Below are 27,986 nucleotides of genomic sequence, written 5' to 3' on the forward strand. Positions count from 1 at the left end.
TAATACACTACACCATGAACAGAGTTTCCACTCCATTCACAGATTTCCCCCTTATAAAATGTGTATAATCCACGACTTTTTTGAGAGAGCTGGAGACACAGCTCAATGGTAAAGCACTTGCCTGGTATGCTCAGTGCCCTAGGTTTGGTCCCAGCATTGCAAACAAAACCAAACCAAACCAGTAAAACTACCCAAAGCCCTTGAGGAAGAGTCTGCATGTCACGGTGAAAGCACACCTATGGGTATGTGTATATGTGCAAGGACGGGTACACCGCCACGGCGGCACGGGTCTTCCTTGCGGCAGGGCATCTAGTCCTAGCCCAGTTTGGCTTCACACCTGGAGCTGGCCCTAGGCCGCAATTTGTGCATCTCTTTGGAGAGCCTGATGCTGTAAAGCCTGGCTTCTTACTCTGCACAAACAAGATAAAAGAGTTGAATTCACTTTCCATTGCAGTTTCTGAGTCATCGTTAGGCTTGAGGTTGGTCTTACTAGATAGGGGTTAAAATACTCGCATTTCCTCCCCAAACACCGAATGGTCAACAGTGTGGCAGGGCAGGGATGAGTCAAGCATTCAATCTAGTTTCTTAGCCAAGTAGAGGTGTATGGGCAACACTGTGATTGATCTGGGAAGGAGGCGGACTGTCTCTATAACCGTCTACCAACATTACATAAAGAAAGAGAACCCTCCTGTGTCCAAATGGCTGGCAGCCCCACATTTCCAACTCTGATATCTGACATGCTGTGGAAGGCAAACTGTGTTCCTGTGAGAAAAAGACTCCGCAGAAAAATTCAAGAAGATGGAGTAATGGTAATGGTCTGCCTGGCATTCATGCAGCTCGTTGGCGTTAACAGAGTCACTTTCACATTATAGGCTCACCAGTGTGTTTTATATGTACTATGGTTTTGTTACCTATATTCTTGGAGCAGTGGATGGTGAGTGAGGAATGAGGACAGGCTCCTCATTCACTAGCCTGCTACAACTTTATTTTTATTTAATAAATAATAATAATAACAATAATAACAATCATTCTCATTCTCATTCTCACTCTCACTATTAGTTTATTTATTTTTGTTTTTTTCAAGACAGCGTTTCTCTGTGTAGCCTTGGTTGTCCTGGATCACTCTGTAGACCAGGCTGGCCTCCAATAGAGAATCTGTCTGCCTCTGCCTCCCAAGTGCTGGGATTAAAGGCATGAGCCGCCACCACTCAGCTCTTTATTATTTACTAAAAAAATAAGCTTTTTTTTTTTTTTTTTTTATCTTGCCAGGTGTAGTGGTGCATACCTGTAATCCCAGCACACAGAGAAGCAGGGGCAGGCAGTTCTCTGTGAGTTTGACGCCAGCCTGGTCTACAAAGCCAGTCCAGGACAGCCAGGGCTACACAGAGAAACCTTGTCTCAAACAAAACAAAACAAAACAAAAAACCCAAGAATCTTAAAAAAAAAAAAAGTCCCACATTTTATCTTCTCTGTAAAAAATATTTTATCTATAATAAAACAAAAACAAAACAAAGGCTTTTTACTGTGTGTTTTTATGTGTACCAAAGGGTGTCAGATCTCCTGGAATGGGATGGATGGCTGTGAGCCTCCATGTGGGTGCTGAACAGAACTCAGGTCCTCTGGAAGAGCAATAAATGTTCTTAACTGCTGAGCTATCTCTCTACTCCATAATATTTTTCTTTAGGTTAAGACTTGGCCTTTTGCTGGGGCAGTCTCTCAGCTGGCTTCTAACTTAACCCACCTCCTCCGCCACTGCATCTCTCTACGTAGTCTCCAGCTCCGTCCACTGCATCTCTCTACGTAGTCTCCAGCTCCATCCAGGCTCCTTTCTGCATCCTTCTCTGTCTTTCCATGTCTCCCTCTCATGTTTTGTTTGGTTTTTTGTGTTTTGTTTTGTTTTGTTTTTTGTTTTGTTTTTTTTGTTTTTTTTTGAGACAGGGTCTCTCTACATAGTCCTGGCTATCCTGGAACTTACTATGTAGATCAGGTTGGCCTTGACCTCACAGAGCTCCGCCTATGTCTGCTGTCTCCTGGGTGCTGAGACTAAAGGCGTGTGCCACCAAGGCCAGGTTCCATAATTATTATTTTTGAAAGAAGGTCTTGATGGAGTCCTGGATGGCCGCACATCCGCTGGCTGGCCCCGAGCTTATGATCCTTCTGCCTCAGCCTTCAGTGTCATTTAAACTTCCCTTAGCCTGGCTCTTCAGTTTGTCCAACTCCATGGTAATCCATGTGTCCTGTCACTCCTCCTTGAGGATCTTATCTTTAGGAGTCTGTCACTTACAGGTCCTCCAGAAGACTCACATCGTGGGTAGATGAGCATCTACCCAACAAGTGACCTATGCAAAAAAGACTTGTAGAACATCAGAGACTTCACGTGGGGAGGACTGTTCACTGGATGTCCAATTTACCTCAGCTAATGCAGAGGTTTCCTAACTTTGTTCCACTTGGACACATGTGAGGAATATCCTCTTGGCAGACCCAAAGCCTAAGGCCTAAGCTGCTTTTCTCTTTTTTTTTTTTTTTTTTTTTTTGAGATAGGATCTCATTAGTAGAGCTGTCTTAGCCTCCCAAGTGGCTAGAACTACAGGTGTGCCCCACCACACATAGCTAACCCAGGGCTGTTTGAAAGGGAAGCTTACCAGCTGTTGCTGTGACTAGGTGCAAATGGGTGTGAGAGATGTTGATGGAAGGACACGTTATAATTAATTCTATTGTTTTAGAAGAGTAAAATCTTGCCACTTTGGTTTGAACATTGGCCCATCTCCTCTGAATCTCACTGTGGTGGTGTTGGGAGGCTCGTGACCTTAAAAGCTCAGAAATTTTAACTCTTACAGAGCTGGGCTATTTTGTGGGTCTGCATTAATTACTGGAAAAATGTTATATAGTGAGGCTACTATGCCAAGGCATGGTGACACACACCTTTAATCCCAGCACTTGGGAAGCAGAGGCAGGCACCTCTCTAGGCCAGCTTGGACTACATAGTGAGCTCCATGTCAGCCAAGGCTATGTAGAGAGACCCTGTCTCAAAAAAATAGATAAATAAATAAAAATGAGGCTACTCTTTGTAGTCTGATTCTTCTGCACAGATCCTCTTATTCTTCTGGGATGTTAAGATGCAGCACAAGGCACTCACTACATGGGGCCATCTTGGACTCCAGAAACATGAGCCAAACAAAATACCTTTCCTTTACAAATTGCCTAGACTCAGGCACTCTGTTATAGCAACATAAAATGGATAAGCCCCTACTGTTAATGCTGGCTATGAGGGGTATATACCAGCCACAACATTCCATGCATTTAACGTTACATATCCACCACCACCACCATGGATCTGCAAAATGATGGCAGCCTAATAGATATTTGTTGAAATTAAATTCTTGATATCCAGATTTTAGCTCTGTGTGCGCCTTCTCTCGCCCTGTCTTCTCTTGAGGGCTGGGCCCCAGAGTGGCCAGGTGGTTTGAGGCTGAGGGTACAAACTACCTCAGATGTTCACCTGGGCAGAACAGATCTGAGAAAGCAACACTGTGGACAACAGCACTACTCACCAAACCACACAGCCCACATGAAAATTAACCAAGCGGGGTGTGGCAGTGCACACCTATAACTTTAGCACTTGGGGGGCAGAGGCAGGAAGATGGTCAGAAGTCTTTGAGGCCAGCCGGGTCTGTATAATGAGTTTCAGGCTATATGTTGAGAACCTGTCTCAAACAAAACAAAACAACCCCCACACAAAGCAAAACAAAAACAAGAAAAGTAACCAAGACTAGCTACTGGTATGTGTATGTACAAATGAGGTGAGTACTGAGTTATTTCTTTATTCTTAGGTAGAGCCAGGATGGTCAATGGTGGATCCAGGGAGCTGCTTTTGTCTCTTCCACTTCACTGTTCAAAATAAATGGGTGCATCCTCGCTAAGCTCTCCTCGTGAGCACTGCGGGTATACTGACTACACATTAGTCCTCTGGCTTTTTTGCTCATGCAGATTGGCTCATGAGGATAGTACAACATAAGAAGGAAGGCAAAGCATGCACAAGTGACAACTGTGAGGAAGAGCATTGCTGTTTATTCAGTGCCCACTACAGGTGGGGCGCTGCTTACTCTCCTGTCTAGTGCTACGGCCACCGTCGCCTGCAGGTGTTAGCATCTCAGTGTTTCAGAGCAGAAACTGGGCTCCTGGCTGAGTGAGTAACTCATACAATACGGAGTCCTCAGAAATGCTTAGGAGCACAGTGTTTTAGGTTTCAGTTTTTTTTTTCTCTGATTTTGGAATGCATATACGTAACAAGGCGTCTTAGAGATGGGATCCTGATTCTTCATAAAATTTATTAATGTTTCATATGTGCGCCTACATATACAGTCTGAAGGCATTTTGTTTATGTGTTGTGTGTGTAGTGTACGTGTATGTTAGTACGTGTTGGCCAGAGTGACATCGGGTGTAGAGTTTCCTTCTAAATTTGGAGCCCAGCAATTCACCAGACTGGCTGACCAACACGGCCCTGGGAGCCTCCTGTCTTTGCCTCCTCCACTGAGATCATGGTGTGTATTGCAAGCCTAGCTTTATGTGCACACTAGGGATCCATGCTCAGGTGCTCCTGCTTCCAGAGCAAGCACTTCACCCACTCAGCCAGCTCTCCAGTCACCTGAAGGTAATTTTATAATACAAAAGTCATTGTCTGTTATTACAGTGTGTGTATGTATGTGTGTGTGTATAAGTGGGCAAATCCATGTATGACACATATGTGGAGGTCAGAGGACAACCCTTGGGAGTTGTTTCTTTCCTTCTGCTATGGACTCTGGAAATAAAATTTAGGTTGCAAGTTTGAGCAGCAAAAACCTTTATTCACTGACTGTCTCACTGACTTTTATATAATGCTTGTTAATATGTTTTTTTTTTTTTTGATGAAACCAGTTTCATTGTATGGAATTTTCTAATTATGGAGTCATGTTTAGCAGAAGTTTCAGTTTTAGGGGCTGGAGTGGGGCTGGAATTTGAACAGACTTCAAAGCTTGTGCTCTTGACACATTAGACATTAAAGTCATATTAGACATTAAATAGTCCTCAGTGTTGGTTTGAGATGGTTGTACTCTGTAGTGCACTCAGGAGAGTGCAGTTGGAACTTGCTGTACTTGTATTGTTGTTAACCACAGAGCAGCACTCTATAGGAGCAAGGCTCATTTTCTACCCAGTCTACTTCTTGAATCAAAATCTTTGTGTGTGTGTGTGTGTGTGTGTGTGTGTGTGTGTGTGTGTGCATGTGTTTGCATATATCTATCTATCTGTATAAGCATATATATGTGTATATATATGTATAACTGCATGGTATGTGTATACAGGTGCCTTCGGGGGCCAGAAGAGGCATTAGATCCCCCGGAGCTGGAGTTACAGACAGTTGTGAGCCACCTGATGTGGGTTCTAGGAACTGAACTCAGGTCCTCACAAGAACACCAAGCACTCTTAACTGCTGAGCCATCTTTATAGGACCTTTCCCCGCGCCCCCCCCCCCATATTTTGAGAAGGATCTTTCTAAGTCTCTGAGACTTGCCTTGAAATTGTGGTCCTTCTGTCTTAGTCTCTCACGAGCTGGTATGAAAGGCCTATGTCACTATGCCTGGTTCAAAAGACAATTTTAAAGCAGCGCTGAGAACTGAGCTCAGAGCCTTGCACATGAGGCATGGCTCCTTTCCCTGAGCTCTGAAACCGACTATCCCCCCTCGCCCCACATGGTACTAGGTGTCATCTACGATGTGTTGGTTCCCTTGCTTCCACTTCCCAAGTGCTGGGATTACAGGCATGTGCCAATATATGCCATGGTCATCAGGATTCCAGCCCAGAGACTCTAAGCACTGAATGCTGCCTGGGTGCCTCCTCGCCATGTGTCTTCCTGGGCAGCACCTGAGGTCTCTGAGGAAAAGACGGCATCCTGCTTACTGCCGCCCTCCCGGTGTCCAGTGAAGGGCCTGCTGTACGGGAAGCACAAGACAGAGCCTGCTCCTGTGTGGATGCGTATGTGATGCACGTCTAGGCAAAGAAGGCATCAGCCTCTTGTGGCCTCATATAAAGTCACAAATCATCAGTACTTGATATAAGTTTTTAGCTTTTAATCCACAGCAATGTCAGCATCGTCGTCACCCCCAGGTAACATAATGGCTACGACTGCATCCTTCACCTAGTGAGACTGATGTGCTAATTGGATAAATCAGAGACTCTGTATTTGTAAGCGTCAAGCAAAAAAGTCATCGATCCTTGACTTTTCATTTCTCATTATTGAAGAACTAGAATTCTCTGGATTTTTCAAAAAAGTAGGCTGCTTTTGCAGAGTAGATGCGAAATCTTGCTCTTCCCTACAAGGAGTGAAAAGTTTTTCAGTTGATCCATTCCTTATCTACCCGATTCACCCAACAGCGAAATACTCCTGAGAGCATTCTCGCTATGGAAAACATGGAGTCTAGGGCACTGCCATACTACCACACCATATTACCCACTCTACAAACAAGGGTGAAGCCTCCATCTCAACCGCTTGGCCACTCTAGCTGAGCTCCAGCTAACATACCCCAACTCCACCTCGTACTTGTGGGAATTCAGTTTTAGTCATAACCTGGACCTGCTGTGCCCAAGTGGTGTAGAGGAGAGGACCCGTGCATGGGGTGAGGCTGAAATCTGCTCAGACACATCAGAGGACCCAAGGAAGGGCTCTGATGACAAAACAGAAAGCACCTTTCTTCCCACCATGCCCTCTAGTTTGGGATAATCTCCAGCCCCACCTCCTGCTTTGTCAGTGGGACAAACTGTGGGAGCTAGCAGCAGAGATCACTCACTGGGGCGTCTTCTGTTAAGTTTAGCTCCTGCATCAAGAAATTCTTCTGGCACTGCTCATTTCGCTCTTTCCTAGTCTGAAGTCTCTTCTTTTTCAGCTTCTTCAATGCTGTCTTATGATTCAACTGTTGCAGAAATTAGAGAGACACTGGTCAGGGGGCGTTGCAGAGTTCCACTCCTCCGCGCGCAAGGCAGTCTTCACGGAGCAGTCAGCGCACGGTGGCCTGGCATGTGCTCTTTATTTACTGGTTTGGAGAATGAGGCAACAGTTCCGCCAAACCTCTTTCTAGGGGCTGTTCCCTATTTAACATGCCTGACTCCCACGGATACACATTGCTACCGGAGGGGCGCCTGGGTCAACACCCAAAGGCACATGATTTATACCACAGGCCAGGTGACTTATAATAACAAGGTCAGGTCCAGATTGCTCTGATTGCTGACATGTGGCTAATATATTCAGCCTGGTGTTATCACAAAGACGCTCCAGTGATTAAGCAAGAAGCATATAAAAGACAGAGTGAAGGACTCCAGGATAGGGTGACCAGTGGGGACATGATCGTGATTTTCTATTTTCTTTTCTTTGACTTACTGGTGATTGAAACCAGAAATTCACTCATACTAGGCAAGTGCTTGCTGCACCCCCAAGACTAATGCTGTATTTTTTGAAGATTCTAGGACAGTTGGAACATTTCCTCTATTATCATAGTGTTAGGTTGTGTAAAAATTGGGTTTTGTTGTTGTTTTAAGACAGGATTTCTCTGTGTTAGCCTTGGCTGTCCTGGACTCACTCTGTAGACCAGGCTGGCCTCAAACTCACAGAGATCCACCTACCTCTGCCCCTGAGTGCTGGGATTAAAGGTGTATACCACCACACCTGACTTTTTTTTTTAAGTTTCAAAAAATTTTAAAAAGTTTTGGGTGTATACAAGGATCAGTGTGATCTTACCTCATCCGCTACACTCAGTAGACGAACAGGAAGACCATCTGAGAGGGAGCTGTCGGAGCCACTTGTGCTAGTACCAAAAGGAAAAAAAAAAAAAAAAAAAAAAAGAAGAAGACAAAAACCGTTATTAAAGGAGACAGAGGTGCCTGGTGGGGTGGCGCAGACCTTTAATCCCAGCACTCTGGAGGCAGAGGCAGGCAGATCTCTATGAATTTGAGGCCAGTCTGATCTATAAAGTGAGTCCAGGACAGCTAGGGCTACACAGAGAAACCCCGTCTCGAAAAACGAATAATAAAACAAAACAAGATCTTTGTCAGGTGTGGTGGCACACTCCATTCTTCCCAGCACTCTGGAGGCAGAGGCAGGTGGATCTCTGTGAGCTCAAGGCCAATCTGATTTACAAAGGTGAGTCCAGGACAGCCAGGGATACACAGAAAAACCTTGTCTCGAAAAACCAACCAACCAGACACACACACACACACACACACACACACACACACACACACAAAGGAGGCAGAAGCTCTGTACCACAGAGTTCACAATCAGCAGAGCAAAGATAAGACTGGCAGACAGGCAAAGATGCGCTGGCTGAGGGTGAGAGAGACCATGGAACACGCAGGGTGCAGCCCTAGAGACTGTGACTTTCCTGAGAGCAGAGGCTTTTCTTTCTTTGTTTCTTGTGAGCTGATACTAACTCCCAAAAGCCAAGATTCTACCAGTTACTCTGGGAAAACATGCTGAGTGTACAGATAAATAAGTGTGATAAATAACGAGCAGGCTAAACAGCATAAAAATTACTTCAAGAACTTTTAGCCAGGTGTCCTGGTGCACAACTGTAATGCCAGCACCTGGGACACTGAAGTAGGAAGGCTGCTGGGTGTGAGCCCAACCCGGGGGGCTTGAGAGATGGCTCAGCCGTTAAAGGCTAGGCTCACAAGCAAAAATATAAGAGTCCAACCTGGGCTATAGTGGAAACCTGTCTCAGTAAAGAAAGAGCAAGCTGGATGTGGCGGCATGTATCTTTAAATCCTGGCACTCCAGAGGCAGAGGCAAGTGGATTTCTCTGGATTTGAGGCCAGCCTTGTTTACATACTGAATTCCAGGCCAGTCAAGTCTACATTGTGAAACTCTGTCTCATAAAGACAAAACAAACACACATGGGGGTGAGGGGAAGAGAGAGAGAGGGGAGAGAGAGAGAGAGAGAGAGAGAGAGAGAGAGAGAGAGAGAGAGAGAGAGAGAGAGAGAGAGAGAGAGAAGTGTGTGTGTGTGTGTGTGTGTGTGTGTGTGTGTGTGTGTGTGTGTGTGTACTGGCTGCTCTTTCAGAGGATCCCAGTTCAGTTCCCAATGCCCACATGGTAATTCATGACTTTCTGCCATTCCCGTTCCAGAGAATCCTATGCTCTCTTTAACCTCTGTTGTCACTGCATGAATGTGACACACATGTATACATGAAGGCAAAATACATAGCTACATTAAAATAAAAATAAATAAATCTTAAGGGATCGTTTGTTTGTTTCAAGGAAGGATGCTTAGAGATAGAATCCAGGTGCCAAGCAGGTTGTGTGCCAGTGAGCTACATCATCACTGGCCCTGGATTACTTTTCATTTTTCTCTTACAGTCCTGGATGCCCTGGACTCACTTTGTAGACCAGGCTGGCCTCGAACTCACAGAGATCTGCCTGCCTCTGCCTCCCAAGTGCTGGGATTAAAGGCATGCGCCAGCATGCTCCAAGTTCTGCATGTACATAGAGGCTAATCTAAAATCTTCCTCCACGAACTCTCTCCCTCTCTTTCATGCAAGGACTACAATGAGTAGGAATTTAGTCAAACTTCTCATCATATCACATTTGCTTACTCTTCCTGGAATACATGGTGTACTAGATGTAAGCATTACACTATGTAACAGAGGCTCCAAAAAGAGTCTTCATAGCATGGCAGTGGAGCACGCCTGTAATCTCACCACTAGAGGAGGCAGAGGCAGATGGATCTCTGTGAGTTTGAGGCCAGCCTAGTCTACAAAGTGAGTCCAGGACAGCTAAGCACACAGAGAAACCCTGTCTCGAAAAACAAGAAAACAAACAAACAAACAAAAAACAAAACAAAACAAAACAAAACAAAACAAAACAAAGGTGTCTGTAGGGTCAGAGGGATGGATGGTTTAATAGTAAAAGTGCCTGATGACCTGAGTTCAGTTCCCAGAAACAATAGTGGAAAGAGACAACGTGCCCCTGAAAACTATCCTGTTATACACACACACACATACACTCTCACACACACGCACGCACACACATACACCCTCTAATAATAATAATAATAATAATAATAATAATAATAAATTTAATAAATTTAAAATTTAAAAGTATAAAAAATATATTGGGTACAAATTTCACAGGGGAAGAAAACACATTTTAAACCAATTGCCAGACCTTCACTCCTTTTGCTCCCTCCCCTCAGTAGGCCATGAGGAGTTTCCCACCACAGAAGAACAGAAAGACAGCTCTGTCTCCTGTGACCTAATTTCCAATATGCTCTTTTCAAAGGCTTCTCCTTTGAGGCCTCCGGTCAATAGGCGCTCTAGTCCCTTTAGTCCCTTTGGAAATAACAGACTACTTTAGCAAATAGGGTATCAAGGCATTAGCTGTAGCATGTCCCAGAAAGTATCAACCATGTGTGCATGCACAGAGCAAACTCACCATTCCTAGCTTGCTTTTGTGTGCAATTGTGAGAATGGAGAGGTAAGCCCCAGGGAGGCTTGTGACATCGGACTTTCTTGTAGAAGTGGTGGCAAACTGTTTCTTCTGTTTCTTAGCTAAATACAGCAGTGTTCCTGCTGAGTCAGCTACGGTGCAGAGTCTGGCTATCTCTGCCATCGGTTCTCCTGGGTTCTATATATCACACAGGAAATGTGAGCTGACACACACAGGACATTTAGTTTTTCAGGCTGCAAACAGAGAGGGGCTAGGGCAGTGGGCCGAAGGAGAGTGGAGGGGATAATGAGTTATTAGGACACCCTGCCTGGTCGTATGCTGTGGCTTACTTTTCTTTTTCTTTTTCTTTTCTTTTCTTTCTTTCTTTCTTTCTTTCTTTTTTTTTTTTTTTTACAGAACCATCTGTGGGACTGGGTCAGCAGAACTGCTTAGGTGCAATTCTCAAAGAACTAAGAGTGGGTGGAATAGCCAAACCCTTCCAACTGTCCTGCAAAGACAGAAGACTCCAAGCCCAGCCCCATAACCTTTGAAGAATTACTCTGGCAGCCAGAGGCACCTTGGCCAGTAAGGTAGAGTAAGGGTGTTATTCCTGCACACCCATGAAAAAGAGCAAACATGAAGTTGGAAGGGAAAAATATTAGTGGGAATAAGGAAGGAGGCGGAGGGGAGAAAATGGTGGTTGGATTTAAATAAAATGCATTATATGCTGCATGGGTGAGATGGTGCAAAGCTTAAGAGCATTGGCTGCGCTGGGGGACCCCTGTTCTGGTTCCCAGCTCCCACGTGGAGGCCCACAACTGTGGGTAAATCCAGTTCCGGGGGTCTGACACCCTCTTCTAGCCTCCATGGACACTAAGAACACATTGTGCTATATATATATACAAGATGCAGGCAAAAAATTCATACATATAAAGGAAAAAATATTTTAAAAATTAAATGAAATAGTAAGAGCTTTAAAAAAACAAAATACATCCAGGCATAATTGTGGCTGTGGCTAGGCTATTAGGTTTGTGTCTTTGCTGCCTGTAGGTGAGTATAGGTCTCTTGGACAGTCACCTCGGTGAGACCCAGAACCTCAGACAAGAGCTCTGTGGTAGAATAGGAAGACTACTTCCTCGTCTTCTCCATTGTTCTGGTTCCCTACAGGGCCTTTGTGGGTTTCCTGTCTCATTTTAGGATGCAGCAGTGGGTCCAACTGGGATCTGAGAAGCCTGAGAAATACCGAGAGGCCAATGGCTTCACCATCAAGACATCCAATAGCTTTGACCACAACAGGATCTAACTACCTGAGAGGCCTGCCTAGTTGCTAGGTTGGGCTTGGGAAGCTCCGTCTTCCTCACCTCTTTTTGCTAGTCTGCCTCTTTGCTGAGCATGTGATTAAGACTGTAAGACTGAAAACCAGCCTAGAGCCAGTCAGTTTGACACCTCCTTCAACCACTGTGAATATTTTGTCCTAAATTACTACCACTTTTCGTTTGTGTTATTACAAGAGCCGCTTTCGTTTTGCTTTTGAGATACGGTGTGTTGGTTTGAATGAGAATGGCCCTCACAGGCTCATATACTGGGCCTCAGTTAGTGGAACTGTTTGGAAAGGATTAGGAGGCATGGCCTTGTTGGAGGAGATGTGTCACTGGAAGAGGAATTGAGGTTTCAAAGGACATAAGCCATTCACAGTGTCTCTTTCTGCCTCCTACTTGTGGATCCAGATATGAGCTCTCGAGCCAGGGGTAGTGGTGCACGCCTTTAATTCCAGCACTCAGAAGCAGAAACATGGGGATCTCTATGAATTCAAGGCTAGCCTGCCTTACTATATAGTAAGCTCCAGGACAGCCAGAACTATATAGCGAGACCTTGTCTTAAACAAAACAAGATAAAGCAAAAACAACAAAAAAGAGATGTGTGCTCTCAGCTGTTCCTGCCACCATGCCTTTGCTCAGCCATCCTGGACTCTAGCCCTCTGAAATAAACACTTTCTAAGTTTACCTTGGTCATGGTGTTTTGTTACAGCAATAGAAAAGTAACTAAGACATAGGGTCTCTCTATGTAGCTCTGGCTTTCCTGGAACTCACTATGTAGATCAGGTTGGCCTTGTACCTACAGAGATCTGCCTACATCTCCCTCCAGAGTGATGGCATTAATGGCGTGCGCTACCACACCTGGCCCAGGTCTCAGGACATGGACATGCTTTTAATCTGCATGGACATGCCTTTCATCCAGCAGAAGTAGACAGATCTCTGTGAGACTCAGGCCAACTAGGGCCTTGTCTCAATAGATAGACAGACAGACAGACAGACAGATGGATAGACAAGAGGACAGGGTCCCATGCCTTTCCTTAAACCCCCAATCTGCCTGCCTCTGTCTCCCAAATCCTGGGATCAAGGATGTATTACCAGTCCCAGATTTTCTTTGAAAAGAAGTTTATTACCTGGATTCAATGTCAGACAAAGGAATGTCACTCCAGTTTCCTTCAAAACCTCCAAGGCTATTGAATGTTTTGTGGAGTTCTTGTTGAAAGAGCTCCTTAAGCTCCTGCAGACACTGGGTGTACTACAGCGGAGGGAAAAATAGTTTTATAATCTAGTCATGAAATGGTCTTGTGTGTATGCTGAAAGGCATTTAATTTACTGGTGGGGTAAGCTAGCTATGAGCCCTTCTACTGAGGACACAGTAACAGGTAAGGAACATTGGCCACACAAGTAAGACCGTTTTAAAGCACAAGATCAGTGGGCACTGCCTTTGCCACTTTTCTCTGGCTATAGCTCACCCTGCAGTTGTTTTATTTATTTTTTTGAGTCGCAAACAAGGTGCAGTGGTTTGAAAGAAAATGGCCCATAGGCTCATAGGGAGTGGCACTATTAGGAGGTGTGGCTTTGTAGGAGGAAGTGTGGCGTTCACTTCCTGCTGCCAACTGATCCAGGTGTAGAACTCTCAGCTCCTTCTCCAGCACCATGTCTGCCCGCGTGCTACCGTGCTTCCCACCTTGACAATCATGGACTAAACCTTTGAAACGGTAAGCCAGCCCCAGTTAAATGTTCTCCTTTTTTAAAAAATATTTTTTATTAATTTATTCGTATTATATCTAAATTGTTATCCCATCCCTTGTATCCTCCCATTCCTCCATCCCTTCATTTTCCCCTTACTCCCCTCCCCTGTGACTGTGACTGAGGGATTGTCACACTCGTGGTGTCTCTTCACAGCAATAAAATGCTGACTAGGACAGAAGGAATAGCTACAATGGTGTTGGTGTTGTTCTGACTTTGGCCTATGGCAAGGATGGCTTGGATAAAGAGGAAGGACAGCAGGCTGCCAAGAAGAGACTTGCTACCCTATGAGCATATACAGGGGGAGGAGGTCCCCCTCAGTCACAGTTGTAGAGGAGGGGAATAATGGGAAAATGAGAGGAAGGGAAGAATGGGAGGATACAAGGGATGGGATAAACATTGAGATGTAACAAGAATAAAATAATAAAACAATTTTTAAAAAAAGATGTAAGTCAGATGATTAAGGAGGCTTTGTGTTCCATGTCCAGCACCACAGGGGGAAGGGAAGTGCTGATCCAACAGTCCTTTTATTTACCAAGTTTTGCACCCAAGGTAGCGCATATCAAGCCAACACTCAACAGGAACATGAGATATGAGTTACTCATCCTCTCTCAGACTGACTGAGCGAATCAGAAATAAGCACTAGAAGACAAGGCTAAGGAAGCCTTCGTGCTTTAGGGCACAGGCAGGCTTGAGAATACTTATTGTGTAGGGGAAGAATAAGATTTAAAAAGCCGGGGACAGGAGAAGGAGAAAGCAAGTGATGAGGCCTAGTTTTACTTAGGCAAGCTGCCAGTGGAGAGGGCGGGGTTGGTTAGTGAAGTGAGATGCGCAGGAGCCAGTGCTGTCACGGGTAAGCCTGTAAGTCAGAGAGAGGGGTGCCGGAGGATGGCCTCCTCCTGCTAGCTGGATCATGACATGTTACCATTTGTTGACAGTTTACAGACTGCAGGTTCTATTTTCTCTGGTGATTAAAAAAACGAAACAAGTCAGTCCCCAGTCTCCACTTAACTGTGGAGAATATTCTGTCCCTTGGCTAGGTCTGGGTAGAGGTTTGATGATGACTGCACATATTGTCCTTGGTTGGTGCCATAGATTGATGGCACTCGGAGGAAGGATAGCAGACTACCAAGAAGAAACTTGATACCCTAGCATCATATTTAAGGGGAGGCAGTCCCCTTCAGTCACAGTCATAGGGAAGGGGAATGGGGTGAAAGCAGGAGGGGAGGGAGGAATGGGAGGATTCATGGGATGAGATAACAATTGAGATGTAATATGAATGATTTTATTTTTCAATTAAAAATGTGCATGAGAAAAAAATGAAACAAAACAACAATCAGGTTAAAAGAATAGTAAGAGGAAGACAAAGATCATCTGGGTGGACTCTGGACCCATGTGAAACCCAGTAGAGCAGTGGTACCACAGCTCTTTTTTCTTTTCTTTTCTTTCTTTCTTTCTTTCTTTCTTTCTTTCTTTCTTTCTTTCTTTCTTTCTTTCCTAAGATTTATTTGTTTATTATGTGTATAATGTTCTGCCTGCACACACACACACACACCTGCATGCCAGAAGAGGGCACCAGATCTAATTATAGATGGTTATGAGCCACGACGTGGTGGCTGGGAATTGAACTCAGGACCTCTGGAACCTCTGAGCTCTTAACCTCTGAGCCATCGCTACAGCCTGGTACCACATTTCTTGAAACTCCATTTTTACCTTGGTTTGGTCAGGATCACAGAAATCCAGAATAGTGTCACACACATGATAACCTAGGGACTTCAGGTCCTCAATGGTAAAGTGGGTGTCTCTTTTACTGCCTGGCAAAAAACAAAAAATAAAAACAAACAAACAACCATTTCTTATTATATACCTACCCCCACTGGGGATGGAGAGATGGCTTAGCAGTTAAGAGCATTCGCTGTTCTTGCAGAGGACCCAGGTTAGGGACTCTGTACCCACATGGTGGCTCACAACCATCCATATCTCCAGTTCCAGGGGAACTCAGTGCCCTCTTCTGGATTCTGTAGGCACTGCATACATAAAATTATGTGTACTCAGGTTTTTGTGAGTATAAGCACAAGTGCCCAGGGAGACCAGAGGCATTGGATCCTCTGGAGCTGGAATTACAGACAGTTAGGAACTGCCTGGCTTCAGTGCTAGGACTGAGCCCAGGTCCTCTGGGGGAGCAACAAGCATTCTTAGTAGCTATTATCTCTCCAGCCCTGCATCTTTTTCTTTTAAACTATTTATACTTATTTTATTAATATGAATGCCTTTTTTTTTGTATGTCTGTACCACTTGCATGCCTGAAGACTTTGGAGGTCAGATCCCCTGGAACTGGAATCACACATGGCTGTGAGTACTTGGGTGCTGGGAATCAAACCCAGATAGATCCTCTCCAAGAGTAAGTGTTCTTGACAATTGAGCCATCTTTTCAGCCTTCTAAATCTTACAGGCTAAATGCAAATCTAATTCATGAGTAGCTTTTTAGAAAACTACCGGCTGGGTGGTGGTGGCACATGCCTTTAATACCAGCACTGTGGGTTTGAGGCCAGCCTGGTCTACAGAGTGAGTTCCAGGACAGCCAAGGCTACACAAAGAAACCCTGTCTCAAAAATCAAAACAAAACAAAAACAAAAACAACAAAAACAAACAAACAAACAACCCCCCCAAAGAAAACCAAAACAAAACAGAAAAGAAAAGAAATAGGGCTGGAGAGATGGCTCAGCATTAACAGTGCTTATACAGGACCTAAGTTTGGCTCCCGGACCCACACTGGGTCACTCACAACTGCCTGTAACTCCAGCTCCAGGGGCTTTAATACCTTCTTCTGACCCCTGCAGGCAACTGCACACACAGGTACACACACACACACACACACACACACACACACACACACACACACACACACACGCACACACACACAGTACTCACATAGACACAGACATACATGAATAAAATTAAAAACAAATTCACAATATCACCTCTTGTTCTAGAATAGCCTTCCTAGCTTTACTTTTGTTCAGAAGATTTTTTTTTTTTTTTGAGACAGGGTTTCTCTGTGTAGCCTTGACTGTCCTGGACTCACTTTGTAGACCAGCTGGCCTTCAACTTGTTTCAATCTGCCTGCCTCTGCCTCCCAAATGCTGGGATTACAGGTGGTACACCGCTCAGCTCCAGGAGAATCTTTGACAATAAAAAAGTTCACTATTGTAATGGGTTATCAAGTTCTTTTTTTTTTTCAAGACAGGGTTTCTCTGTGTAGCCTTGGCTTCCCTAGAACTCTCTCTGTAAACCAGGCTGGCCTCGAACTCACAGTGACCCACCTGCCTCTGCCTCCCAAGGGCTGGGATTAAAGGGGGTGCGCCACCACGCCTTTTCAAGTTCTTTTAAGGCTATTCTGGTTTAAGTTTGTGGCAGGTCCTGCCTGGTAAAGCAGTATTCATATTCAGGTACTGTTATTGTCACTTTGAGGGATTGTGAGTTTCACAGAAGTTAAACAAGTGACCCAGGGGCACAGATGGAATAAAAGCAGCTGGAAGTCAAGACTGAATCTTCCCAGCTCCAGGTCTGAGGAAACACTACGATGTGCAGATCGATTGCTGAAGCACCGTATCCCACACGTTTGTGTTTAGGGTACCCTAAGGTCAGCGAGGAAGACCTCCACAGTGGCTCCTCCTCCAGCTCTCCCAAGCCCGTCACACCCCCAGACGCTGAGCCTGGCTCTCCCTTGCCAGGCTCACCTCTTACCCAGGGTGGACCCGCCAAAGGTGGACTCTATGGTGTAGCTGTTTATGATGCCCATGCGGAAACACTATGATGTGCACTGTATCCCACGCGTTTGTGTTTAGGGGACCCCAAGGCCAGCGAGGAATTCCTCCCTCCACAGTGGCTCCTCCTCCAGCTCTCCCAAGCCTGTCACACCCCCAGACGCTGAGCCTGGCTCTCCCTTGCCAGGCTCTCCTCTTACCCAGGGTGGACCCGCCAAAGGTGGACTCTATGGTGTAGCTGTTTATGATGCCCATGCGCCACATCACGACTCTTCCTGTTCCTTCTTTGCACTTCTGGACCTTAAAGTTACAGCTGTTGAAAGAGAACTAAGAAGAGACCCGCATTCTCCGTTAATTGCCTAAAGTGGCAAATACAAGGTGTCTAAGAGTCATAGATAGGAGACAGAACGGTGCTTCAGGAGCTTCCTACACGTTGTTCCCTAACGTGTATCCCATACGACGCTGATTCAAAGGTAATGGTGGGTGAGGAGCTCTGTGGTCGCCTTGGTTGGGAAGATAACAGGCCTCCCATGCAAAGAAACAGATAATTCTACTGTCTACCTTTTACTTGTCCCCTATTCCAGAGCACCTTGCCAGATAATGATCCCCAGGAATCTGGGAACACTGGCGCACTGTGCCATCAGGTACTGGCCAGCATTTCTAAGGCTCTTCTTTCTTTTCTTGACATGTATCCCAAGGGGTTTTTCAACCTTCCTGCCTCCACCTTCTGAATGCTGGGATACACTATGTGGGCCACGTGGGCTCCGTGACTTACTTTCTGTCAGAAAATATAAACTCTCAGCTCTAGGCTTTCCTCCAAGCCTTCCCCTCCCGCCAAGACCAAGTTTTCTCTGTGTAACCCTCGCTGTCCTGGAACTCGCTCTGCACACCAGGCTTGTCTCAAACTCACGGACATCACTTGCCTCAGCTTCCTGAACGCTGGGTTTAAAGACATAGGTCACCACTGCCCGGGATCTAAATGTGGGTTTTGATTTATACGTCTCTCACCCCTACAGTCTCTGTCTAGGGCTCTGTCCCTCCATCATATTAGGATTTTCACTAGACTTTCAATGTCCTCCTTTGCCTGCCTTGCCCAGCTCAGCTCTTCATGACCTGCAGCCTGTAACATAACTTGACATCGTCCTCTCCTGTTGGGGACATTTTACAACAGGAAGGAATCTCACTATCTAGCTCTATGAGATCCAGGGGTTCTAGGAAGGTGCCTTAGAGCATTCCTGTCTGAAAGACTAAAGGAGCCAGAGGGGGTAGGGTTCTAATTCTTGCTCCACAGTTCTGCCTTTAGCTGTTTTTAATTTGTTGCCGTAGTTGTTTGTTTGTTGTTTTTCGTGACAGGGTTTCTCCGTGTACCCTTGGCTGTCCTGGACTTGCTTTGTAGATTAGGCTGGCCTCGAACTCACAGAGATCCACCTGCCTCTGCCTCCCGAGTGCTGGGATTAAAGGTGTGCGCCACCACTTCCTGGCTTACATTTAGCTGGCTTTTTTGTTTTGTTTTTCTTTCTTTCTTTCAAGACAGGGTTTCTCTGTGTAATAAGCTCTGGCTGTCCTGGAACTCTTTTTGTAGACCAGGCTGACCTTGAACTCACAGAGATCCACAATACTGAATTATAAATTTTATATCATCTAAAGAGAAAAGAGGAGAGAAAAATGCTTGTTTTTGTAATAGATAAGAATAGTACACGTAAAAACATTTCTCACATTGGTTTTCTTTTCTTTTCTTTTTTTTTTTTTTTTTTTTTTTTTTTTTTGTCATGGGGTTCACGTACCCTAGGCTGGCCTCAAATTCACTATGTAGCCATATATGATCCTTTTGTCACCACCTTCCAAGTGCTAGGACTACAGGTATGTATTGCCATGTCTATCATGTGTTGTGCTCATGCAGGCTAGGCAAGCACTCTCTCAACTGAGCTACATCTCTAGCCTTGAGTGATAAAATCTGAACTATCATTTTTCTAAGTCCAATCCAATCTCTAATGGCAGTTATATTTGTGAATCTATTTATAACAGGAAAAAGCAACTTTTAAACTAATGTACATTTTATTTGCCTAGTGGTCACAAAGCTATTAGTTAATGTTTTTGTTTTTGTTTGTTTGGGGTTTTTTTTTTTCTTTTTCTTTTTCTTTTTTTTTTTTGGTGTGTAGCATTGGCTGTCTTGGGACTCACCTTATAGACGAGGCTGGCCTTGAATTCACAAATATCTATCTGCCTCTGTCTCCTAGAGCGTTGAGTTTAAAGGTGTGTGCCACTACAACCAGCTTGTTAGTTAACTATTAAGCTTTAAGTTGCTTTCACTAGCTTTTAAAGTTTTTAGCCTAGGCTAGCTTCATCATATCTCCTGTCTCGTTCTCCAAAATGCTAGGATTAGCTATTATTAGGATTTCAACTTTTACCCAGGTGAAATAGTCAGAGCAATTTTTAAGAAATTTATCTTGCCGTGTGGAGGTGGCTCAAGCTTTTAATCCCAGCACTCAGGGGGCAGAGGCAGATGGACTTCTAAGTTTGAGGACAGCCTAGTATACAAAAACCCTGTTTTGAAAAGCAGAGTTAAAGACAAGTCTTGAGCCCAGGCTGAGCTCGGTGGTGGGGGTACATGCTGACTATGCATGAGACCCTGGGTTCAGCACCCCAAAAACATTTTCATTAAGATAATTTACACTGAAAAAAATTAATTTATTTAAATTACACAGTTGCATAAACAATGCACGTAGTCCCATCAGGCACAGTGCTGCATCACTGTCATCCTGGTACTTGAGAGTCACAGACAGATGGATTGCTGCTGGTCTAAATAGAGAATTTGGGAGCAGCCAGGCTATAAATCAAGACCATGTCTTAAACAAACAAACAAACAAACAAACAAACAAACAAACAAAGAAACGAAAGCATAACCCTAAAGTTAAAACATGCAGCACACAACTCAGTGGCCTGCTATATTGATACACTTGTTCAGTTGTCGCCTCAGTCTAAGTTCAGAACAGATCCATAGCCACAGGAAGGAACTGAAGGGCTAGGGAGGAAGTTGAGGCTAACGAACCTGCCCAAAGTACAAGTCCCAGGCTGATCCCCAGCTGAACCCCAAAGAAAAAAGAAAGTCATCAGTGGTCTCCTCTTACCTACCCCACCCCAACACACACACACACACACACACACACACACACACACACACACACACACACACACCATGGCCAATCATTGGACCACTTCCTGGCTTTGTAGATTTGCTATGGGCTGGCAAGATGGCTCAGTGGGAGAGGTCTTATCACTAAGTCTGACGACCTGATTTTTATCCCTGAAGCCCACATGGTAGGAGGAGAGAACCAACTCCTGAGGCTTGCCCTCTGACTTTCACACTCGTGCTGGGGCACTCTCATATTGCCCAATGTAGAATTGCCATATAGTTCAAAGGCTAGCACAAACAAGGTCATGGTTAGGACAGTCAGGGCTACACAGAGAAACCTTGTCTTAAAAAAAAAAAAAATCAAAACAAGGTCCTCATTGATCCCCAGCATGGTAAGGAAGAAAGTGTCAGTTGTGACCATTGCGAGCAATGGAATCATACAGTATTGCATCTGACTTCTTTCACTTAACTTAATGTACTCAAGGTGCACCCGTGTCCTAGCATACCTTACTTTGTAGCCCTCGCTGGCCTGGAACTTTCTATGTAGAGTAGGCTGGCCTTGAAATCACAGAGATCTGACAGATTCTGCCTCCAGAGTGCTGGCATTAAAGTCAAGCACCACCATGCCTGGCTGATCCATCAAAATTCATTTATTTGCATTGGTGTTTTGCCTGCACATATGTCTGTGAGAGGATGTTGGATCCTCTAGAACTGGAGTTACAGACAGCTGTGAACTGCTATGTGGATGTCAGGAATTGAACCCAGGACCTCTGGAAGAGCAGCCAGTGCTCCTAACTACTGAGCCATCTCTCCAGCCCCCCCCCCCAATTTTTTTAATAATTAAAAAATTGTTTTACTGGACCGAAAGATGGCTTAGAGGTTAAGAGCACCAGCTGCTCTTTTAAAAGTCCCAAGTTCAATTCCCACCAACCACATGGTGGCTCACGACCATCTGTAATGAGATCTGGTGACCTCCTGTGGCAGGAAGGCATACATGTTGGTAGAATAGTGTATAAAAATGTTTTACATTTAAATTTTTATGTGTATAAATGTTTTGCTTGAATGTATGTATGTGCAGTATGTGTGTGTTTTGTGCTTTCAGTGAACAGAAGAGGGCATTAAATCCCCTGGGATGGGAGTTACAGATGGTTGTGGGCCACCATGTGGGTGCTTGGACTTGAACTTGGATTCTCTGCAAGAAAGAGCAACAAGTGCTCTTAACAGCTGAACCATCTCTCCAGTTCCTGATCCAGCAACTCTTAAAAGCACACTTTAATTCTTGACACCTAGGTTTCTGGAGTTCACCAAAGATAACATTAAACACAAGGAGACAAACACTTCATTTAGGAAGCACTGTGTTCCTTTGTCCCTCAGTATAAGATCAGAAATTTATGGCACATGCACATGCTTACCTTATCTGGTGCATTTTTGCTTAACATTAAAGGAAAGACCCGTTCATGAAGCCAGTGCTTCCAGTTGTTGCTGTTACAGCCGTAGAGGAACATATTGTTCTTGTGGCTGTGCCCATGGAAATCACAATACATGAGAACCTCTCTTTCTTCCAGAAGTCTGTTGAGGGACAAGAAAAGGATGCAGTGGCCATCCAAACTCATAGGAGATTAAATCCCTTAACAATATATGGTTACTGAATCAGTCAATAGTAAAAACAGCCCTTACGTGTTGTCCAAACATGTCATCCTAACCCTTCTCATACCTGTATGCACAGGTGTGCTTAGAAACTTTCATTGCAGGGGGGCGGTAAGGGAAGGGGCTAGAGAAATGGCTCGGAGGTTAACAGCACTTGCTGTTCTTTCAGAGGTCCTGAGTTCAAATCCCAGCAACCACATGGTGGCTCACAACCATCCATAATATGATTCAATGTCCTCTTCTGGTGTACATGAGGACAGTGTACTCTTATACATAAAAAAAATAAATCTTTAAAAATAGAGAGACTTTCATCCATATCTTATCTGCCATGGTTCACTTCCAGCAGAACGGAAGCTCTTTTAAGATGGGTGCTATTAGCCGAGAGCTTCAAGCTGTTTTCACACAGGCTTGAAAAGGTCAGACTAACTGATTACTTTCTCTTCATCAGAAGTAGCATATAGTGACAGTAGGGCACTCAGATTCTGATTCAGAGAGCTTGTGCTCAGAGACCCTGTTCAAGTTATTTAACAGTTTTGGGACTCAGTTTCCTTGTTGCACACAACAATGGATATTGACCATATGTAATCTCCTAGGGCTAATTGGGAGAGTAAATGGGTCAAAGTGTAAAGCACCGATCAAAGTATCTGTTGTTTCATGCTTAAGTGCGAATGTAGCTTCATTATGATTATAGTTTCATGTGAATAAAACTTCCATTATTTTTTCCATCCAATCATTTGACTTAAAAATGCGACAACTGAGCCCAGCATGGTGGCACAAACTGTTAATCCAGCGGAGCAAGGCAGATCTCTGTAGTCTGAGGCCAGTCTAGGCTACATAGTGATAACTGGGCAGGCGAGATGACTTTGTGGGTAAAGTGCTCATTATGCAAATACCAGGACCTGAGTTCAGATCCCCAGTACCATGTAAAAGCTCACCCTGGTGGTGAGTGTCTAAAACCTTAACATGGAGAGGATGGTTGGGTAGATACACCAATCCCAGGGGCTTGATAGCCAGCTAGTGCCGCCAAAACAGGAAGCTCTAGGCTTAGTGAGTGATTCTGTCAAAGGTGAGAGCTGGGCGGTGGTGGCACACACCTTTAATCAGCACTCAGGAGGCAGAGGCAGGTGGATCTCTGTGAGTTCGAGGCCAGCCTGGTCTACAGAGTGAGTCCAGGACAGCCAGAGCTAAAACGGAGAAATCCTGTCTCGAAAAACAAAACAAAAGCAAAAAGATGAATTGCAAATATAGCTCAGGGCAAGGGAAATGGTTGATATTACTGACGCATGCCCATTTTTCTTTTAGAGATCTGGTGTGATTTAAAGGTCTGAAAATTAACCCACGACAAAGACTACTCATAAGGCAGTAGTGTCTGGCACTAACGCTCACAGCGTCCACAGAATTATCAACAAAGAGGTCTCACCTTTTGACCATGTTCTTGGTGTGCCAAATGCAAGGGAAGGAATCCTTCAGAACAGTATTGTAATTCCTGTTCAAGTCCCTTCCAGCCAACGAACACCGGCAGTTCCCTACAATCACGCCGTCTGGGTTTAACATGGGGATCGCCTTGAAGACGAAGATGTCCCTGAGGAGCTGGGCATCTGGGTTGTCACTGAGGATGAAGTCCAGAAAGCCCGTCATGATCCAGGAGCTGTTACTTTCTCCAGGGTGGACTCTGGCGCTCAGCACCACGGCCTTCTTTGCAGCTGCTTCCTGAGGGGTCCTGGACGGATTGGTGATGGTAAGCAAGTAGACGGGGTTCCCTGCCAGGCTCCTGCACAAAGCCTGGAGCTTGCAGAACTGAGACTGGATGGGGTTGTTTACTACGGACAGGAGATAGCATTTTAAGTCTGTGTAAGTGTATGGGTAGAAGTGAGCAAAGAAGCAAGTGTCCTGGTCATGAGGAAACTGAATGGTCCAGGTGAGACAGTACAGGGGCTGCAGCCCATCGTCCATGTTGCTCTTGTAGTACCTGATTTCCTGCCCTTCTCTCCTCCAGCCAATGTTGTAGGTGGTGGCATCCAACTGCGAGTACATGAGAGGTTTCATCCCTGCCTCGTAAAGGCTCCTGGGCTTCAGCAAATTGACAATTGTGAAGCGATAGGTGACATCTCTTCTGGTGTTCCGAACTCGAAAATAAAACCACTGGGTGTGCTTGTCTGTGTAGAGGTCCGTTCGCAAGGTGAGCTCATACTCATAGACACCTCTGTAGCAAAAGAGAAAGAACACCATTACTGCAACCTCATTCCCTCCATCTCAAGGCACGGGTGGGAAAGTGTTGTTTCCTTCTTGGAAAAACACTGCTCAAAGCTGGTGGCTGTAGCTGATGTTTCTTTCTTGGTTTACCCGCGTCTCCAAGCCACAAAATAAACCACTGAGACTTGTGGGAGGAAGATTTGTTTGGGATAGAGAAGGAAGAGCCCCAAAGCTCACTGTGAGCTGGGTTTGGTGGGACATGCCTTTAACCACAGCGCTTGGGAGGCTGAGGCAGGAGGATGATAATTTCCAAGCCGGCCTGAACTACCCAGTGAGTTTGAGGCTGGCCTGAGTTACCTAGAGTTTTAGAATTTAGGGGAAACCTTGTTTCAAAAAGCCAAACGAACAAATTCAATGGTGCATGAGATGCTCGGAGGTTCTGCTAATTTCTTGGTGTCTTTCTAAAACATCACCAACTGGTTCTAGTCACTGTTGTTTCTCTGGAACACACTCAACAGTGCCCTCTCGTGGCTGCTTGCTAGCTATCCATCTCACAGTGGGGATCACACTGGGAAACCCCTTAAACCTTAATGCTGTTTTCAGCTCTGGCCATCAATCTGAAGATGAGAAGACATCTCTGGAAAACATTCATTTCGCTTGAAGGGAACAATATATTGGGGCTGGCGAGATGGCTCAGTGGGTAAGAGTCCTTGCCACCAAGCCTGATGGCATGAGTTCAATCCCCAGCACTCACGTAGGAGGAGAGAACCGAATCCTATAAGTTGTTTTCTGACCTGCACAAACACACACACAAACGTGCATGCGTGTGCGACATGCCACATGTGTTCCTTTCCTCTCCCAGAGAGAGGGTTTTGTTTTTAAAGGAAGAGTTAGGCACAGTGCAGCACATCTATAACCCTAGCATTGGAGCCTAAAGCAAAAGGTCTGTAAAGTTAAGACCAATATCAGAGATATGGTAAATCCTGTCCCCCCAAACAAATAAATAGACATGAAAAACAAACTCACAAAAGGAAATGTACATGGGAAGACCAAAAAAAAAAAAAAAAAAAAAAAAAAAAAAAAAGATATTCACCCATGCCCATAATTAATAAAATGCATATTGAACTAAGAAGGCCCATAATTAATAAAATGCATATTGAACTAAGAAGTGGGTAGGTCTAGCTCAGCAATAGGACATGTGCTTAGAGTATATCAGGCACTGGGTTCAATTTAAATTTTTCTTTACATTTATTTTTGTGTATGAATGCTTTGCCTGAGTGTATGTATATGCATCATGGGTGTACCTGGTTCCTGTGAAGGTCAGAAGAGGGGGCTCAGACACCCTTAACTGGAGTTATGGATGTTGGTGAGTCATCATATGGGTGCTGGGAACTGAACCTGGGTTTTCTGCAAGAGCAATAAGTGATCATAATTGCTGAGCCATTGCTGCAGCCCCTGGGTTCAGTTGGTTTTTGTTTGTTTGCTTTGGGACAGAGTCTCTCTACATAGCCCTGGCTGTCCTAGACTCCCTCTGTAGACCAGGCTAGCCTCTAACTCAAGAGACCCACCTGCTTCTGCCTCCCAAGTTCTGGGATAAAAAGCAAGCACCACTATGGCCAGTTCCTGAGTTCAATTTGTAAGTGATGCACCTTCTTCCTTTGTCTGGTCAGTGTTAGGACCACATGCTGAAGGGAGGGAGCTGGCGTCACAATGGAGGGCAATGTGCTGATAACCAGCAAGCTTTGAAGCATCCAAACCCTTTGACCTAATAATTTTCTTTTTAGAATTCATCCTGTAAGACCACAGATATTTACAAACATAATTCTTTAATATAATTAAATAAAAACTATCATGATTGGCCCTCAGGGACAGGGTAAATAAGGTATGGGATACACATAATATTATATACACCCCAGTTATTTAAAGATGAAGACTTGTACCATTACCCAGGCTGGTTCTCAACTCCTAGGCTCTAACAATCCTTCTCCCTCAGCCAGAGGAGTATGTAGAAACACAAACAAGCACATGCCACCATGCTCAGCCTTCACAAATAGTCATAAAGAGGCATATGTATTCATATGTTTATATGTATACATACTTGTATATGTAATTTGTTTATATTACACATATGTGTGTGGGCATATATACCAAACTCCTAATAGTCCTTTTTTGGTTTTTGATTGGTTATTTTTCTTTCTGTGGTTATTTGTTTTATTTTTTTGTTTGTTTGTTTGTTTGGTTGGTTTCTCAAGACATGATTTCTCTGTGTTACAAGCCATAACTGTCCTGGACTCACTTTGTAGACCAGGCTGGCCTCGAACTCACAGAGCCTCTGCCTCCTGAGCACTGGGATTAAAGGCAAGCACCACCATGTCTGGCATGGTGCCTATATATATATATTTTACTATAAAAATATTAAAATACAATGTACCATTATTTGTTGTGTGTACAAGCATGTATGTGCCACAGTATTTGTATGGAGGACACAGGCCAACTTTGTAGAGGTGGTTCTTTGCATCCACCTTTATGTGGGGTTAGGGACTGAACTCAGTTACAGGCAAGTGACTTTACCCACTGAGTCATCTTGCTGACCCACTGATCCAACTTTTGTACTTTTCACTTTTGTTTTTTTGAGATAGGGTTTCTCTGTGTAGTCCAGGCTGTCCTGGAATTCACTCTGTTGTCCTGGCTGGCCTCGAACTCACAGAGATCCACCTGCTTCTGCCTCCTATGCGCTGGGATCAAAGGCTGTGTGCCACCACTGCCTGGCTTATTGATACTAACTTTTAAGTGAGCTTGTTTTTCTTTTGTTAAGAAGAAGAAATGATTTAAATGTTTTATTCTGGGGGGAAACTAGTGATAATTATTCCATTCTTTGTCATGTCCTTAATAAGTGTTCCACCACCTCCCCTTTGCAAACATTCCAAACTCCTGAAGTCACCCCTAAGCATGCCTCCCAGCTACCGCAGCCACGACCCTATGAGAAGCTCCTGGTTACTCACACTCTGACAGCTTTCTGCAGATTCCCACTCTCAAACCTGGACTCAAACAACAGAGTATCATCTTCCGGCCCTTGCAATGTAACGGCACGTTCCTTGATAATCCCTCGTTTGCCTCCTATTCTGGAATTGGTGAAATAGGTACCTTCTGTGGGCGCTGCAGATGAGAAAGATACCGTTAGGCTACACTCCACCCAGAATTCACTCAGTCTTTACTGAGCCCTGGCAACCCTACAAATATTCAATGGGTTGTTTATTGTCTTTACTTGGACCCTTAACTTTATAGCTGTTAGATGTTTTTACATATAGTAATGGGCGTTGAACCCTGGGCCTGACTCTGCCAGCCTGGTGTTCTGACAGTTAAGCTACGTCTCCAGGAGGCCCTTAACCTCCCACAGTGTGTCACTCTGAAGGCTTTACATGGCTTGGAGTACTGCCTTCTGCCTCAGATCCTTGGCATAGCAGTTATTGCTCATTTCCGTCCAAATCCTGATTATAAAGGATGTTTATTAGAAAGCAAACAAGCAAATAAAAACATGGCGTCCTAGCCCCAGCTTCCTGGATCTCTGGGGGAGGCTAAGGTAAGCAGACTGCCCCAAGTTCCAGGCCACATAGCAAGACTCTGTCAAAACGTGAAAACCAAAACAACCAAGCCTGACGCCTTAAATGTCAGAAATGGAAAGAAATCAGAAACAGTGGTGTTTTGGCTGCTTTCTAAAGAAGCTCTGAAAACAT

General features: G+C 44.7%; 1 protein-coding gene across 1 annotated transcript in view; it reads right to left on the minus strand.

Annotated features, from left to right (window-relative positions):
- Positions 1 to 3,885: 3,885 nt before the first annotated feature.
- Positions 3,886 to 27,986, minus strand: part of LOC127188620 (cytosolic carboxypeptidase 2-like) — a 38,141-nt gene continuing 14,040 nt past the window's right edge. The window contains exons 7-16 of the mRNA XM_051145046.1: positions 27,255 to 27,408; positions 23,480 to 24,262; positions 21,825 to 21,981; positions 17,480 to 17,606; positions 15,226 to 15,326; positions 12,897 to 13,018; positions 7,766 to 7,832; positions 6,818 to 6,944; positions 6,233 to 6,342; positions 3,886 to 3,888 (exon numbers count right to left, since the gene is read on the minus strand). Coding sequence (XP_051001003.1) covers positions 3,886 to 3,888; positions 6,233 to 6,342; positions 6,818 to 6,944; positions 7,766 to 7,832; positions 12,897 to 13,018; positions 15,226 to 15,326; positions 17,480 to 17,606; positions 21,825 to 21,981; positions 23,480 to 24,262; positions 27,255 to 27,408 — 1,751 coding nt within the window. The remainder of the gene's footprint in view (positions 3,889 to 6,232; positions 6,343 to 6,817; positions 6,945 to 7,765; positions 7,833 to 12,896; positions 13,019 to 15,225; positions 15,327 to 17,479; positions 17,607 to 21,824; positions 21,982 to 23,479; positions 24,263 to 27,254; positions 27,409 to 27,986) is intronic.

This window comes from Acomys russatus, chromosome 4 (genome assembly GCF_903995435.1).
Source record: "Acomys russatus chromosome 4, mAcoRus1.1, whole genome shotgun sequence".
NCBI classification, from domain to species: domain Eukaryota; kingdom Metazoa; phylum Chordata; class Mammalia; order Rodentia; family Muridae; genus Acomys; species Acomys russatus.